We start from the raw sequence: 16,835 nt of genomic DNA, 5'->3' as shown, positions 1-16,835 counted from the left end.
TGTTTGAAAATAACAAGATAAAGAAGCAGGGAAATAAAGGGAGCAAAAAAAAGCTGGACAGTCGGTGTACAAGCCTGACACACACACACACACACACACACACACACACACACACACACACACACACACACACACACACACACACACACACACACACACACACACACACACACTCCACTTAAAAGCCTTGTGAATCAGAACTGATCCAGTTCAGTGAAGTTGACAGTAAGCAGGGGAAAGAGGGAGAGAGAGAGAGAGGGAAGGGAGAGATGGGAAAGAGAGAGAGAGAGAGGGAAGGGAGAGATGGGAAAGAGAGAGAGAGAGGGCGGGGGATTGAAGACTACAAAAATGTGACAGAGAGGCAGCCGGAGCATTTGATTGGCAGAGTGCAGTGCTTTGAATATCTCTCCAGATGAAAGGCAGACATCACATTGCCCACTCGAGATACTAGTAATGAAGAGAGAGAGGGGGAAGATAGGAGAGATAGAGAGAGGGAGACAGAGAGATGGAGAGAAAGAGAGAGGGGGGTAGGAAAGAGGGAGAGGGGGGGAGAGAGAGGGTAGGAGAGAGAGAGAGAGAGGGGGAATAGGAGAGACAGAGAGAGAGAGGGATGGAGAGAAGAGAGAGAGAGAGAGGGGGGGGGATAGGGGAGAGAGAGAGAGAGAGGGATAGAGAGAGAGAGAGAGAGAGAGAGAGAGAGAGAGAGAGAGAGAGAGAGAGAGAGAGAGAGAGAGAGAGAGAGAAGACACGGAGACAGAGTCAGAGACAGAGCCAGAGAGAGAGAGAGAGAGATATTGCCATGCTCCCATGAGGTAGCCTGTCCCCCCCCCCCCCCCCCCCCCCCCCCCAATCTGGGCCACAAAGGGAACGAAAGCAGCCAGGCAGGCACCTCACTTTATTTCCCAACTGAAGCTCCAGCTCCCCCGAATCCTCCTCCCCCTCCATCCCCCAGGCTGCCAGGGCCAGGGAGAGAGGAGGAGGAGGAGGAGGAGGAGGAGGAGGATGCACCTGTGAGGAGGAGATAAGGCGACTGCATGCGGACGGAGCGGAGGACCCGTATGCTCTGCTCTCAGCTCTCTCTGCCTGCCTGCCTGATTGTTTATCACCCACAGCTCAAGTTCACACAGGAGAAGAAGCAGCCAAGCCTGCCAGCTTTTGGTGAACAATGGAGGAAAATAAATCAAAGAAAGAAAGAAAGAAAGAAAGAAAGAAAGAAAGAAAGAAAGAAAGAAAGAAAGAAAGAAAGAAAGAAAGAAAGAAAGAAAGAAAGAAAGGAGTGCTGTGTTTCCCTTGAGCATTATGATGTTTTCAGATCGCACCAAAGGTCTGGAGCATCTGTTTCCTCAAGGACTTCAGGAGGAATTACAAACGTTGGTTGAAGTCAAGTGGTAGGCCTAGTATATAATAGGTACCAATAGGCCTGTAAATATGATACCAAAAATCTTGTGGTATAGTGCCTTTAAATAAATGAGCCTCACATTTACATGCAGTGCTGTAGAATGAAATGGAATATCCACAACCCTGGTGATCATAACTGGGATGATTTATAACAAAGCAAATCTAATATAATACAATATAATTATAAGCAAATCTTTTCACATCTTATGCATGTGTGTCTGTATTATATTGTTGCTGACTGATTAGGAGAGGGGGGTGGTCTTAAGATCAGAGAGATGCAGGTTCGAATCCCATCCGTACCTCTCACTACATCTCCATCCATGGCTGAAGTGCTCTTACGCAAGGCGCCTTAACCCACATTGCTCCAGGGACTGTAACCAATGCCCTGTACCACAATATCTGTAAGTCGCTTTGGATAAAAGCGTCAGCAAAGTGTAATGTAATGTAATGTGATGTAATGCTGACTTACTCTCATGTCATGTCGCCTGAGGTCGATGTCACACATGGCGTGCCCATGATTGGCCGCGCACTTGGAGAAGCAGCAGTACTGGCACACGGCGACCTGCTCCGTCTCGCAGTGGTACAGTCGGTACTCGTCGTGTTGGGGGCACGTCCACGCCTTCACCTCCTCCACATCCACCAGCAGGTGCCCCAGGTTGGAGGACGGCTGCTGCAGGTGCGTCTGCACGTGGGACTGGCAGCAGGGCGCGTTGCACCGCAGGCAAACTTTCTGCGCGGGGATGGGTGGTCCTCTCCGGCAGAGGATGCAGTGAAGGACCGTGGGCGCCTTCTCCACTTGGAGGGCATTGAACTTCTCCACGATGTTGGAGAGCTTGTGGTTCTTCTCCAAGCTGGGCTTCTGGCTGTAGGCGTGGTTGCACTCCGGGCAGCGCACGCCACTAGTGTCTTTGGACCAGGCTTCGTTGATGCACGCGCGACAGAAGTTGTGTTTGCACGGCAGCTGGATGGGCTCGGAGAACACGTGCAAGCATATCGGACAGATGAGCTCCTCCTCGAAAGAGTTCTTCCACTGCTCCACTGCCATATCCATCATTTTGATATCGTTCTTGGCGTGTAATTTCCAAAACAATTACTCGAAAAGTCTCCACAATTCATTTATTGTGGCATTGTGCTCTCCATTCTCCTTATTGACTCCAAATATAGTCATCAAGTCCAATAAAAGACCAAGGAATTCCGAGGGAATTGTAGAATGAATGTCAGTCTTCCATTCACACGTCGAAATACATATCATGTAGTCAGTTTGGAGCAGAGTGCCATGGTGACTTCACTGACTTATTGACTTCTCCATTTCACCTGTCGATTGGACAGCACAAAAGGGTTGCGCCAAAAAAACAAGCAAACAAACAGCAGGAGGGACGGTTAAGAAGTTATATTTGCAAGTCAAAACCAGTACAGACTAACGGCCCGACCAAAGTAGTCCTGATACAACAAGCTCTATTTTGACCAAAACAAACAAGACAGCTGAAAGGCAAACGGAACGACGCAAAGCAACTGCCGCTGTTTGTTATGCGTAAAAGTCCATTACAATTCACTGGCAAGGCACAACGTAAAAATCCCCACGCGCTTTGTTGTAGGCCGATGTCAATACCACTCAAATGAGACACAATCGAGTGGGTTTCCCCTTTACAATTCGGTTATGGTTCTCTTTTAGTTTCAGGATGCGTTAAAGGAACCAGGTACTCCTTTCCATTAGAGTAGGGTCTTGAATCCAATGCGTAATAAACCAAGCGAGTTCCCTATGTGTATAATTGGCTGCTACACAGTATTTTAAGTATGAACGCTCACAGTAATCACTTTGACAGGCGTGCCATATGTGCGTAAGTAAGCGAATCTGGATGGACTTGTGACGGAAACGCCATAAATACACGGTTACGGAAATGTCATAAAATGTGCTCACATTCGACAAATAGACGAGTCGTGGAAAACGAAGCAGGGTTTTATTTTATGAACCCTGGACTGTAGCCTTGTTGGTATTACACCCATTCGCTTCATAGACTCAATAGCTCTACACTCCATCAAATCATTAACACACGCTACAGAAAAATCTGTCTAACTGGTTTAAATGCAAAGTCCAGAAACGCAATAGTGAAACAAGGGCATATGCTACATAAAGGATTCAAATATTTATTGGTCACCGGTCTACTGTCACACAGAGCCTTCAAACACAGCATTTCCACTAGTCTAAAGTATGTTGTTACATAATAATTACATGTCCTCTATTACCCATTTTTGACGAGAAAAGAGCTTAAAGGAAAGTAGAATCCACTTCGTGAGCGCACAAGTTATGCATAGCTATGTAGGCAGTGTGCCATCACTAAAATGTTGGCTAGTCTGCCGTTCACCATAACCAATCTTTGGCACTGTGGCTATTCAGATGTACCTCGATATAGTCCCGCAGCATTTAGTACACGGCTTCCAATACGCTCAGTTTATGTTCATATCATAAAAGCCCTTCACAAGTTCAATGTGGGCAACACAGAAATGAATCCAATGGTCCCTTCTCCAACATATCCTAGGCGCACACACACACCAGGCTTTTATGTACTATAGTTTAATGTAACCATGGCTACTAAAAGCTATAACTTTAACCTTCCCGACTATGGCATTTTAACTTATAAAATGTAGGGTTCATAAACCTTTTTTTAGTCTTAAAGGGGACGGCTCCGTTTGGTCCTCGCTATCGGTTTCTGTCATCAGCCATCTTGTGTTCCTTTTAAAAGAAAAAAGGACGTTAAGCATTCGTTTAGATCCCTTTCCTTCCTTATCTGTTTACGCGAAATCAAAAGCAAAATCAGGGACGTCTCCGTCGGATCCGCCGACCTTAGCCAAACATAGGCTATCAGATGATGGTATTCCAACGCTTTTACTTCTCCGCGAAGGCCTGCTATAACGCGAATAGGCACTCGTGCAGTCCTTTCTGCCTGTTATTATTTACGGTTTCCCCCTTTCTTTCAGCCTTTGATGAAGGGAGGAATCATAGGGAGGAATGCAAGCTCTGGACTGAGAGTCCTGCTACAGCTGGCTCGGCTCCCTCCCCAAAGCGAAGCACCACGGCGGGTCACGTGACGCTCCAAAGAATTGATAGATTTTAACTGGAGGACTGAGGAAGGAAAGGGCGGAGATTGAATGAATTTTAAAGGGCAGTAGCACACGCGCCTAAATGTGCGAAATGCCACATTATTAACGTGGTATTACGCTACACAGACCTGTTAGCCCACACTATACATTTATAGCAGATAAACCAATTTATCCTACCAACCACAACATTCAAACAGTCTAGAAATAGATTCATTTGCTGGTATTATTTACACTAAAGCACTACCATGGCCAATCTACACTGACTGGACACATTATTAGGCACACCTTACTACTACTAGTAAAAGGCCTTAACTGCCTTAACTGCCTGCAAAAATACTCAGGTAGACTGTGGTATTGCAACAGTGCTCAAATGCCTCTGAAAATTTCAATGTGTACATGAAAAAAATCCCCCACCATAACACCACCAGCCTGAACCATTGATGCAAGGCAGGATGGACCCATGTTTTCAGGTTGCTGAGGCCAGATTCTGGCCAAACCAGCCAAGTGTCGCATCTGAAATCAAGACTTATCAGACCACTGAGTCAACAGTCATGGGTGAGCGGTTAGGGCGTCAGACTTGCATCCCAGAAGTTGCCGGTTCGACTCTCCACCCGCCAGGTTTGTGGGGGGAGTAATCAACCAGTGCTCTCCCCCATCCTCCTCCATGACTGAGGTACCCTGAGCATGGTACCGTCCCACCGCACTGCTCCCCATGGGGCGCCACTGAGGGCTGCCCCCTTGCACGGGTGAGGTATAAATGCAATTTCGTTGTGTGCAGTGTGCAGTGTTCACTTGTGTGCTGTGGAGTGCTGTGTCACAATGACAATGGGAGTTGGAGTTTCCCAATGGGCTTTCACTTTCACAACTGTTTCTAATCTTTTGTTGTCTAATTTTGGAGAGCCTGTGTGAATTGTAGCCTCAGGCTCCTGTAGCTGACAGGAGTGGCGCTCGGCCTATTTAGCCCATGCATGCGTTCCAATATGTAACCTTGCGTCCTCCACTTGTGCTTGTTGCCTTGCCCCGCCTCCTGGCCCCTCCTCTGTGGAGAAAACAATAAAGTTTCCCCGCTGTCAGCCCTGCCACAACAATTTTGGGGGGACTATTACTCATTCACCATCCAGTTTGCAAATGAGAAACTAACTTTACAATTGAGCTTTTGCGAGATATTGAAATATAATGTTGTCAGTGATGTCATCATGACATATTACTTCCTGGTACGAGGCCACAAGCACAAGTGGGGGACGCAAGGTCGCATATTGGAACGCACACCATCTGCCTAAAGGTTCAACGTGCTGTGTGTTCAGAGATGCTCTTCTGCATACCACCTTGGCTCTAACCTGCCTGGCCTTTCCCCTCTGACCTCTGGTATTAATAAGGCATTTTAGCCCACAGAACTGCCGCCCACTGGATATTTTCTCTTTTTTGGATAATTTTCTGTAAACCCTAGAGATGATAGTGCATGAATACCCAAGGACATCAGACGTTTCTGAAGCACTCAAAACAGCCATCGACAACACCAACAAGCATCTGTAACTGAGGTGTTCTTGCGCAGTCCGCTACTTGGGGCTTGAACCCGCCACCTCCTAGTCAACGCTCCAGTTTAGACATGGGAGGCACAGCACTATACCTCTGAGCTAAAGGACCAGTTCGATAGCTCAGCGTGACCGATACTGTATGGCACTTCGTGAGGGAGGTTTACTAACGTTCACGCCACAGTCTGCTGGTTGGCCTCCGTTACACATGCCATGTTCAACATCACTTAGATCACTATTCTTCACCATTGAGATTGACGAGTACCCAATGTGATTGGCTGATTAGAATATTGTGTCAATAAGTAGTTGGATAGGCGTGTGCCTAATAAAGTGGCCAGTGAGTGTAGGAAGAGAATAAAGGATATACTGGACTACAGTATTTTCTCTTTTTTTAAAGATTTTTTATGTGTCTTTTTCAACTTTATTTGATAGGACCGTGTGAGAGGTGGACAGGAAGCGAATTGGGAGAGAGATGGGGAAGGTTTGGCAAAGGACCTGGGGTGGGAATCGAACCCAGGTTAGCTGCATGGCAGGCGAGTGCCCTAACGGTTGGCCACGGCAAGGGCCAGGACAACAGTGTTTTCAGGGATCACCAATAATTATTAGTTATCAAAGTAATGAACATTCTCAAGTGGTGCCAATTTCACTTGTGGATACGTTTTGTTCCCAACACCCAAATCCAATTATTTAAGATAATAAACAACATGATACTGAATCGTAGGGCAGGCCACATGTAGCACTAACCCCAACCAGATTTAACGAGGTGTGACAGAGGTCATCTTGCACCTGTTCACCCCCCTCTGGGATCGAACCTGGGGATCAACTACAACAATCCGGCAATGGGAGACACAGCACGATACCACTGGACCAAGAGACCAGTCTCCCAGTCCAACGGCATCGACATATGAGGCTTTGGGAGGGAGGTTTACCAACGATCCACGCCAACTCTGCTAGTTAGGGCCTTTACCATTACTAATATCTACCCCTACCCCTATGCCTTCCCCATGCACCTCGTGCTTTCCACCGCTTGAAACACAACCGCTACGATTTGGGATACCCCTTCAACAATCATGGAATGACACTCACAGCTCAGCTGTCACTAATTCCATGCATTAGATTGACGTTAATAGCATAATAATTTTTTTCATGTGCATGTCACGGAGAAAAGGGCCATCACACATTAGGACAATGTTAAACTTAGGCCCAATCTCAATTCACCCCTTGGCCCTACCCCTTACCGCTCCCCTCCGTTTTGTGTGGGGGTAGGGGTATCCCAATAGTCGTTAAGGCTTACCTAGGGTAGAGGTAAGGGGGAGGATTTTGTAGCCCTCAAAAATGAGGGGTTCGGCCAGGCAGACTCCGTTTGGAGGGGTAAGGGGTAGGGGTAAGGGGTGAATTGAGATTGGGTTTTAGTACACTGGAATAATTATTACCACTTTAACCATCAATTGCGGCGAAAATACTTAAACTTGTGTGCTGTTGTGGGTGCCGCGGCTTGCCGCCAATTTTTAAACGAATTCGCAATGTATTCAGGGAAACCTGCCGTAGTCCTCCGTCGTGGAGTCTGGTGTCGGAAAGCCCTTTGCCGTACCCCTACCCATCTGTCTGAACGTGAATCGGGATGCCACTACCCCTATGCGTGAACGCACAAAACGGAGGCAAAGGGCAAAGGAGTAGGGCTAAGGGGTGTAATGGGATTCACCGTTAGTCTCCGTTACATAGGGATGCATGATAAATCTGCAACATCTGCATTGGTCGATAATTGACATTTTTTTTACATATTGGTATCAGTCCGATATGAAAAACTCAGCCGATATTAATAACCAATAGCCCTCATTTTCGCAGAATAACCAACTGTATATTATCTCATACCCTGTTATGAAGGCAAATCAGTGTTCAGTGTTGGAACTGGAAAACTGGGAAACTGGGAACACTGATGATGGGCTAGACCCGAAACGTTTGTTCATTGTCTGTGGGTTTTATTTACTTTATTCGGCTTTGTTTAATACAAGTTTTGATTTTGCATTCAGCTCTTGTGTGTGACTCCTTTCTTCCTTTACTCCACACACATAAGCACCATGCCCCTCTATATCATATAGGCTACTGTATATGGTACATGTAGGCCTATTACACACACACACACACACACACACACACACACACACACACACACACACACACACACACACACACACACACACACACACACACACACACACACACACACACACACACTTCACTGTATTCCAATGCCCGAGAAAAATAAAATCCTCCTTGCATCTTTGTCAATTGTCCTGTGTATCTAACTTATACTTATTAAAAAGATGTGTTTTACACAGATGTGTTATGTACACTCACTGAATATTGATGTAGCCTATTATTTTGAGTTATCAGCACCCCCCACTGTTAAAGTAGTGCAAGACAAGGACCTCTTCCACCAGCAGAGGGTGCTGCTGCTGTCTGTTCTCTCCAGTACCGGTATTTAGCTGCTCAAAATACTGGGAATACAGGGAACACCAAAACAGCTTAGATATCAATTAATAATATGTTTCAGTTGACCTCAGCTGTGGGCTAATGGTTAGGGGGGTTGACTTAAGATCAGAGGGTTGCATGCTCAAAGCCCACCCTTACCCATCCTCCCTCACCTCTATCCATGGCTGAAGTGCCCTTGAGCGAGCCCCCTAACCCCACATTGCTTCAGGGACTTTAACAAATACCCTGTATCTAAATAACTGTAAGTCGCTTTGGCTAAAAACTTAGTGTCAGCTAAGTAATGTAATGTAATGCAATGTAATGTATTGATAATATTGGTAACACTTTAAGTTCACATAGGGCCCAAGTTAGCCACTATTACATGCCTATTTACTGCATGTTTACGTGACTAAGATAAGTGACTTGACTTGACTTGAAAGCTTTAATGACCTTAAAAAGGCAATTTGTCTTACAGCACAGCAGAATGACATGATAAAAACATATACGTAGGCCTACAAAACACATACATTACAAACAAATGCACACAATAAATAGCTAGACATATTATAAGTAAAAAATGTAAATAAATACGTAAATAAATACAGACCACTGGTCGAATGCATCTGTTAACACAAGGGGATTGCTCAAAAGTAAAAAGAGGTCAATTGTGCATTAGAACAAATATGAATGTCCATAATGTCAAGAATGTATCTCCCACATCTTGTTCAATTCGTTAATTGCCATGGGGATTATTCGTTCTAATGTTAGCGTATCTGTACCTGCATCCTGAAGGAAGTGTTTGGAAGTTGGTAGGGAAGAAGAAGGGGTGGGTAGTGTCAGTTCAAACTTTGTCCGCTTTCTTTGTTAATCTATCTAAACAAAATTTATTAAGGAGTCAGATGAAGTGTTAAGGGCCTACAAGTTTGCCCCTTGAAATCAAGGTCACAATCATGGGTGGTTCAGGAGTCAGATGAAGGAGTTCCTAAAAAAACAACCAGGTATGTAGCCATGTGTGAATGTGTGCTTTGGGTGGGGTAGGCTGACTGTGTGTGTGTGTGTGTTGATCTTAAGTGTATTTGAAGGGTGTGTGTGAGGGGTGGGGGTGTGGCAGTTGGCAGTGTGTGTGTGTGTGTGTGTGTGTGTGTGTGTGTGTGTGTGTGTGTGTGTGTGTGTGTGTGTGTGTGTGTGTGTGTGTGTGTGTGTGTGTGTGTGTGTGTGTGCGTGCGTACATAAGTTACAGTATATCACGAAAGTGAATACACCCCTCACAGTTTTGCAGATTTTTGATTATATCTTTTCATAGGAAAGCATTACAGAAATGTAACTTTGACACAATGATTAGTGACCTTTTAACAACATATTTAACCGCTTAAATGTCTTGTTCACTCAGAAAATAAATAAATACGGCCATTAATGTTTGAACATGTACTCACAAAAGTGAGTACACCCCAGATTAAAATCCGGTAGAGAAGGGGCTATGTTGGCTCCAATCGTCTCGAAATGAAACGAAATGAAAAGGGATGACAAGGGAGGTCATCAGTGTGCGTTTCAACCTTTTTTTGCATTGAACTTTTACATTTTGAGTCTGCATCTGGCTTAAATAGATTGGTGTGAGATTTGAATGCAATCCTATGGAGAATATCATGATCTGCTTCAGTAGTCACAGTGCATGTTGACATGCATGTTTCTTTTAGGTGTATTTCAGATTGCCAATGTTGACAGCATTCATGCATCCCCAAACCATGTCAGTCACACTACCATGCTTGGCTATTGAGAGGATACACCTTTTTTGTAAAACTCACTTGTTTACCACCACACATGCTTGACACCATCTAAAGCAAATTTGTTTATCTTGGTCTCTTCAGATCACACGACATGGTTCCAGTGATCCATATCCTTGGTCTGTTCATCTCTCTTGAGACCAAGATAAACAAATTTGCTTACATGAAGTATATATGTAAACCAAACTGAACAGGGACTATTATGATTATCAATGAAGGCCTTATTGGCAGTGAACAAGAAATTTGTAAATACATGCCTAATAAATGGTGGGTTTTTTCTTAAAACATGTCTTACAAGGCATTTATACAGACAGTTAGGCATCTAACCTGAAAATACAGGGTTAAAGTAGTCACATGATTTCATAAGCTGTTTTTGCTGTTGCCTGATTGACTTGACTTTGTATGCCTTTTGATAGGCTATAGGGTAGGTGTTCCCTTTATTTTTTAACAGTGTTATAGTTACCAAATGAAATAAAATGCAGATTTTTATTGATGTCTCTTAGTAGTGCTACATGCCAGTTATAAGTAGGTTGATATAAGGGAGGGGGGGGGGGGTGTTACTGTATTGTTGTCTGTACTTCGTAATAGTTCACAATTATCACCAACTATTTTGTGGAGCAATACAGTAATGTCTTACAGTGCCATGAGAAAGTTTGGGCACCCTTTTGGAAAATCATTACATCGGTTTATTTCTCGTTGAACTTTTGAAGTAGCAACTTCATTTTAACATATGTTAAACTGTAGGGAAAGAGAAACATTTCAGCAGTGGAAGAATTTGCATAGCTGTTATAGAAAGAATTTTATGTGGATTTAAACAAAAATATGTGTGTGCATAAATATGGGCACCCCAAATAAGGTATACCATTAATATAAAGTAGAGCTCACCTTTGCAGCACAAACTGGTTTTAATGACTTTGGAATCCCTTCAGTCACCAAGACAGACATGATTGGTCATTAAAATGTTATTTATCATACATAATAGCAGACGAGGCTTGTCCTAAGTTCTGTCTTGGAGAGTGAAATATGGTGGGCTCTGAACAAACTGTAGTTTGTTGAAAAATAGTTAAAGGGGCATGGCTAAAAGATGGTAAGAATAGTAACAGGCACACTACAGAACACCTCCATAGAATTACAAGACCATAGCTGCTGATAGTGCAGACTTAGACATGGGTCCTTCCACGTATACTTTTCACAAGGCAAAAGCTCATTGGATGGGTGATGCATAAAAAGGCTTTCCTGTGTATCCATCAGAAATAAGTTGTTAAACTTATGCAGAAAGCTTATCTGGACAAGCTAAAAGCATTTTGGGAAATCATAGTGTGGTCAGATGAGACTGAGCTAGAGTTATTTGACCTTAACAATGGGAGGTGGACATGGCAAAAATGCACCCATAAATTCTATGACCTCTGGTCTAAAACACACCCTACTATAGGTCTGTGTGGATAGTATACACACTGTAAAACTTATTACAGTTAAGGGCCTCACTAATTATTTTCAAATAGCATATTTTTCAAAAGAATGTTCAAGTGTCAGTCACAAAATTAGAGCTGAGCAGAGTTTGGACTTTCCAGCAGGACAGTGTTTGCACTGCACTGATCAAAATTCAACAATGAGTTAATGCAAAACAAGTACAATGTCTTGAAATGGTCATACCAATCTTGAGATATCACCATCATTGAAAAAGAATGCATTTATTTGAACCAGGATGTCTAAATAAGACAGATGAGTAACCTGACTGAATTAGAGGGGTTCTGGATAGAAAAATTGGCAACTATTCAGTAGCACCAGGCAGTTGGAACTTGTCTTCTTGTATAGCAAGTATCCAAAGGCCATTAGATCAGCAAAGGTGAGCTCTACTTCATATTAATGGTATACCTTCTTTGGGGTGCCCATATTTATGCACACGCATATTTTTGTTTAAATCCGCATAAAAAAATTTCTATAACATCTATGAAAATTCTTCCACTGCTGAAATGCTTCTCTTTCCCTACAGTTTAACATGAAGTTGCTACTTTGAAAGCTCAACGAGAAATAAACAGATAAAACGATTTTCCAAAAGTGTGCCCAAACTTTCTCATGGCACTGTATGTCTCGTGTCTTATTAATATAGCTCATGCACCACAGGCTGTTCTAAAGACGAGACATGTTCCGAATGTAAATGTCCTCAGATGTGCAGATGTAGGCCCATTAAGAGTAACAAAATATGAAAAACCCCTCTGGATCAATAATTGTCAAATATTGATACCACTGAGTTAAAGGTTTAGGCCTAGGCACGAACTATCAGCACTGTTAATTCAAAACAATCGTCTTATTACTTGGAGTTACTTGGAGTTGAATCTTGGACCTTGGACCTGTAGCTGAAAAGAAATGTGCTTTTCTTATCAATGACGTAAACATACAGTGAGCAGGGTGGAGCCATTTCTTTGTTTAGGACACAGCTCAGGACCCAGCTTAAGGAGGGCACTCAACTCAGTCAATACACTCTAACGCCGACTTTCTGGCCAAAGGGTGAAGAAAATAACTGTTGGATTGGATATACAGGATTAGTGGATATCAAGACTGGTCCGGTGAGATTCTTTAAAGCTCTCTCTCTCTCTCTCTCTCTCTCTCTCTCTCTCTCTCTCTCTCTCTCTCTCTCTCTCTCTCTCTCTCTCTCTCTCTCTCTCTCTCTCTCTCTAAATAGTAGTTAGTAAACATACTTTGAATGATTTCTTAAACTTTGTTCCCTAGGGAAAAAAATGGCGTCCACAGGCGAAACTAGTAAGTGGCTTCTCTATCCTCCATTTTGATTTCAGTTGTGTGTTTGTGTGCTGGCTCTGTGTGTCTTTTTTATTTAATCGGGTGAATCTGAATCGTGAACAAAAACACATTTCACTCTTTTAAATTTCAACCCCATTTTAACAAGTGAGATCTCTGCAAATGTTTGACCAAGACCTCACAAATACATACAAACATCTGAAGGGACATTGAAGTGAAAGCTCAAAAAGAAGTTGTTCTACCATACATGAATGCAGATGCAAAGTAAACCAAACTAATTTCTTGATTGAACATGTATTTTTGCACTGAATTTGAGGTAAATGGCTGAAGATCATTTACAAAGGTTATTTATTTAAGATGAATACATTTGTATGTTTACTTCTTTGTACGTTACTAGTTACATGTTACTTATTTACAATTACACGTAAGAGCGCAGACTGACATATTTCAGTCTAACTTTCTGACCAGGCCCATAGCAAAGACATTTCTTGTTTATGCATGGTAACTCTTTGTCCAAGAGGGCTATGATGCTGTATAAATGTGAATGTATAAATCTTTGAAATGCACACCAAACCAACAGAGCAAATGTGAGCCATGTAAAGATCAGTCTGTAGTTATGAAGCTAAAATCGAAATATTCAATACACACCATAAAATGGGTTATTCAGTAATCAAGTGTCGTTTTTTTCACATGCAAATTCCTTTTGAATGAGCATGGTCACTTTGCCATACATAACCTGAAATCAAAGGCAATATTTGGATAGTAACGATATTTTTATCCACAGGTCCAGAACTTTTTTTATGTGTTAATAGCAGCTGTGCCCTTCATGAAAATGGGACATTATCATTTCAACATTCACCCAAGACCAGTTGTGTTGGTGCAGAGATCAGGTGGTATAAGGAAAAAGACTGCATTTGTCTCTATAGAAATGGTCAGGTTAGAGTGGCCACAAGCTATGCAGGTAGACTGGATATGCTGACACAGGAGTTGGGAGAAGGGAAGATCTCTCTGATTCTGAGAGACATGAGCGTATCTGATGCTGGAAACTACATGTGTGAAGTCATCCATGGAGATATCTTGAGAGGTCTTATACGCATAAACTACAGCAGTTACAGTAAGCAATTATTTCACAGTGTAAAATAATTTATTTTACAGCCAGTAAGGTTACAGTGTAAATGGGAATGAGTTCAAGGCAATAAATAATGAACAGATATTGGCTGGGAGTTAATCAACACACAACAAAGTGCCCATACTCTATCTTTCTTTAGGAATATATTTTATATCTTTGAAACTATTTTCATTTGGTACTATAGCTTGCTAGGATTAATTCGATTTCTATTTCAAGGGTAACTTTAGAGGGTAACTTTTAGCCTATTTCAACATGCAGTTGTAATGCTCACACTACCCTGGACTTGTCAGTACCTGAGATTTTTCTTCAGCCTTTTCCGAGATCCTAGTCATTGTAATGGGGGCAGGGGTTTATTTACATTTCAACATCAACAATATGCAACATCAGCAGACAACTAACGAACAGCGATACATTTTGGGAAAACTTTTGGAGTTGGCCTATGTTAAGATTTTTTAAAATGTAAACAAACACCTGCCCCCATTAGAATAGCTCAGCTCTTGGAGAGGGCTGAGACAAAAAATGCATCATCACCGGGTACTGACAAGTCAAGGGTAGCGTGAGCAATACAACAGCATATTGACATTGGTGCTCCTTTAACCCCTTAATAGTCTAGTAGAAGTTGATGAAATTGGGCCATAAGCGTAAAGTACGGTCTGGATGCAATTTTTTTGCAGAAATTGGTAGTTTAGGGAGTGTAGTTTAAGAAAATGACGGGTGCCGGCTCGGCACCCTTGAGCATTTTTTTTTAAAAATGGCGTCACAAGCCACGCCCCTTTATTATTTCCCAATAAACGCCTCTCCAAATTGAAATGGTTGCTGTATCCCAACCCTTTGTGCTACTGACATAAAAACACCCATTTTGGAAAGCAGACACCCTCTAGTTTTGTAATCTATTGTCTATTCACTGTAAAGTGTTCAGCTGAAAACTGGGAACTCTTTATATTTTGTAGTTTTTGTCATTTTTGTCCCTCGCCTAAAAAAATATATATATATATATATATATATACATGAAATAGTCCTTTTACTGTAATGCATCAGGTTATAGACAGAATAGAACAAAGGCCACAAGTCTGAACAACTTGTATTTCAAATTTGAAAACAAAATATCAAAATTTGTGTTTTCTACACCATTTTATATGTGGGTGTGCCTAGGGGGTTTTGCAACGTTTTTTGAAAATCACCCATTCTCAACCTGATCTTGGGGGATGAGGTGAAAGCACAGTGTATTTTGGAGAAAAAATGAATTGTATCGGGAGCTGTATCGGGACATTAATGAATGGCAGTGGTTTAGAGGAGCTACTTAGTGTGTCATTTAAGGGAGTCACTCATATGCTTGATGGTAAAGCTTGGCCAAAAGCAGTTAGAGGGTTGCGCATGGTGGTATGTGCACTTCTGGAACCTCTCATCATCTCTGGTACTTCTACAGTAGCTGCCATTGTTGAGGAGCTGGAGGGCATTCAACAGTCAAGGATAGGCCGTCTTTGGGTTGACTGCTTAATCACTCCATTTATGATCATTCACCTCTATCTTCGTGCAGAAAGGGAGGCCAATTGGTTGCTTCACATGTATGCACTGAAGAGAATGATGCCATACTTCTTTGCTGCCAACCACTGGAATTATGCTAGATACATATCTTGGCATGTTCTGGAAATGTCATCATCTCTTCCAGAAGCAGTGATGTCTGCCTTTCTCAATGGTGAGCATGTCTGCCGCCATCAGAGTGGAATTTGGAACTCTGTCTTCCTTGATCAGTTTGGTGAGCAAACATATATTCGATATGGCAAAACTAAAGGGGGCTTAGTTGGGAAGTCTCTGTCTTCTGAACAAGTGTCTGAGTGGATATTGTCTCGTCATCTGTGCAACACTCTTTCAATTCTTATGGACACTGTGTATGAGGAGTCAGTGGCAGATTCTTATACCAAAACTAGCCACAAAGAGGAATCAAAAAGTAGAAGACGGCTAGACTCAGAAGACAGGAATAAGATCGGCAATGAATTAAAACAACATACCAACCCATTGATAGTCACTGCTGATGAGGGGCTATGTAACATCATTAATGGAAGATCAGCTGCTGACGAAGTCAATGTTGACAATGCCCTGGCTATTGGACAAGCAATGGCGTCCAAATTTAGTGGTGCCTTACCTGATGGGTTTCATTCACCAATCAAGAAGTCAGTGGTCACAATGGAAACACTTTAAAAAAGAGTGAAAGCTGGGGATGTCAGTGTGTTTGACATTGCAAAACTATATGCTCGTTTGCTTGTCATATCACAAAGCCGAGATATTCAGTTATCTGAGGTATTTAAACATGAACTCTCTCCAGTTCCATCGGCTTTGTTTGATGAATATGGGGACATGAGAAAAGGGAGCAAGGCCACACTAGTGCAAAAGCTAGCAGTGTTTGCTACATCACCACTGTGACCAGTGCAGGTTGAAATTGTAGATGGTAATGAGGCCATTTACCACACTTCATGGCCAAAAAACACAACAGTTAAGTCATTTGCCAGTATCTTCCTTCATCCATTTCAGAGTCAACATGACACATACATCATATTTGACCAGTATATGGAACACTCTGTTAAGTCCCATGAACGCCAGAGACGAACAAAGGGTGCGAAACCTACACAATATCGGATCAACCCCAATACAGTCCTGCCAGACAGAGAT

General features: G+C 42.7%; 1 protein-coding gene across 1 annotated transcript in view; it reads right to left on the bottom strand.

Moving 5' to 3' along the window:
- Positions 1-4,448, bottom strand: part of trim8b (tripartite motif containing 8b) — a 28,414-nt gene extending 23,966 nt beyond the window's left edge. Inside the window, exons 1-2 of the mRNA XM_063221982.1 lie at positions 4,056-4,448; positions 1,868-2,712 (exon numbers count right to left, since the gene is read on the bottom strand). Coding sequence (XP_063078052.1) covers positions 1,868-2,452 — 585 coding nt within the window. The 5' untranslated portion in view covers positions 2,453-2,712; positions 4,056-4,448. The remainder of the gene's footprint in view (positions 1-1,867; positions 2,713-4,055) is intronic.
- Positions 4,449-16,835: the final 12,387 nt, after the last annotated feature.

The sequence above is a fragment of the Engraulis encrasicolus genome, chromosome 17, assembly GCF_034702125.1.
Source record: "Engraulis encrasicolus isolate BLACKSEA-1 chromosome 17, IST_EnEncr_1.0, whole genome shotgun sequence".
Lineage (NCBI taxonomy): Eukaryota > Metazoa > Chordata > Actinopteri > Clupeiformes > Engraulidae > Engraulis > Engraulis encrasicolus.
Note: the sequence above shows the minus strand (reverse complement) of the source record. Positions and strands in the feature narration are given on the sequence as shown.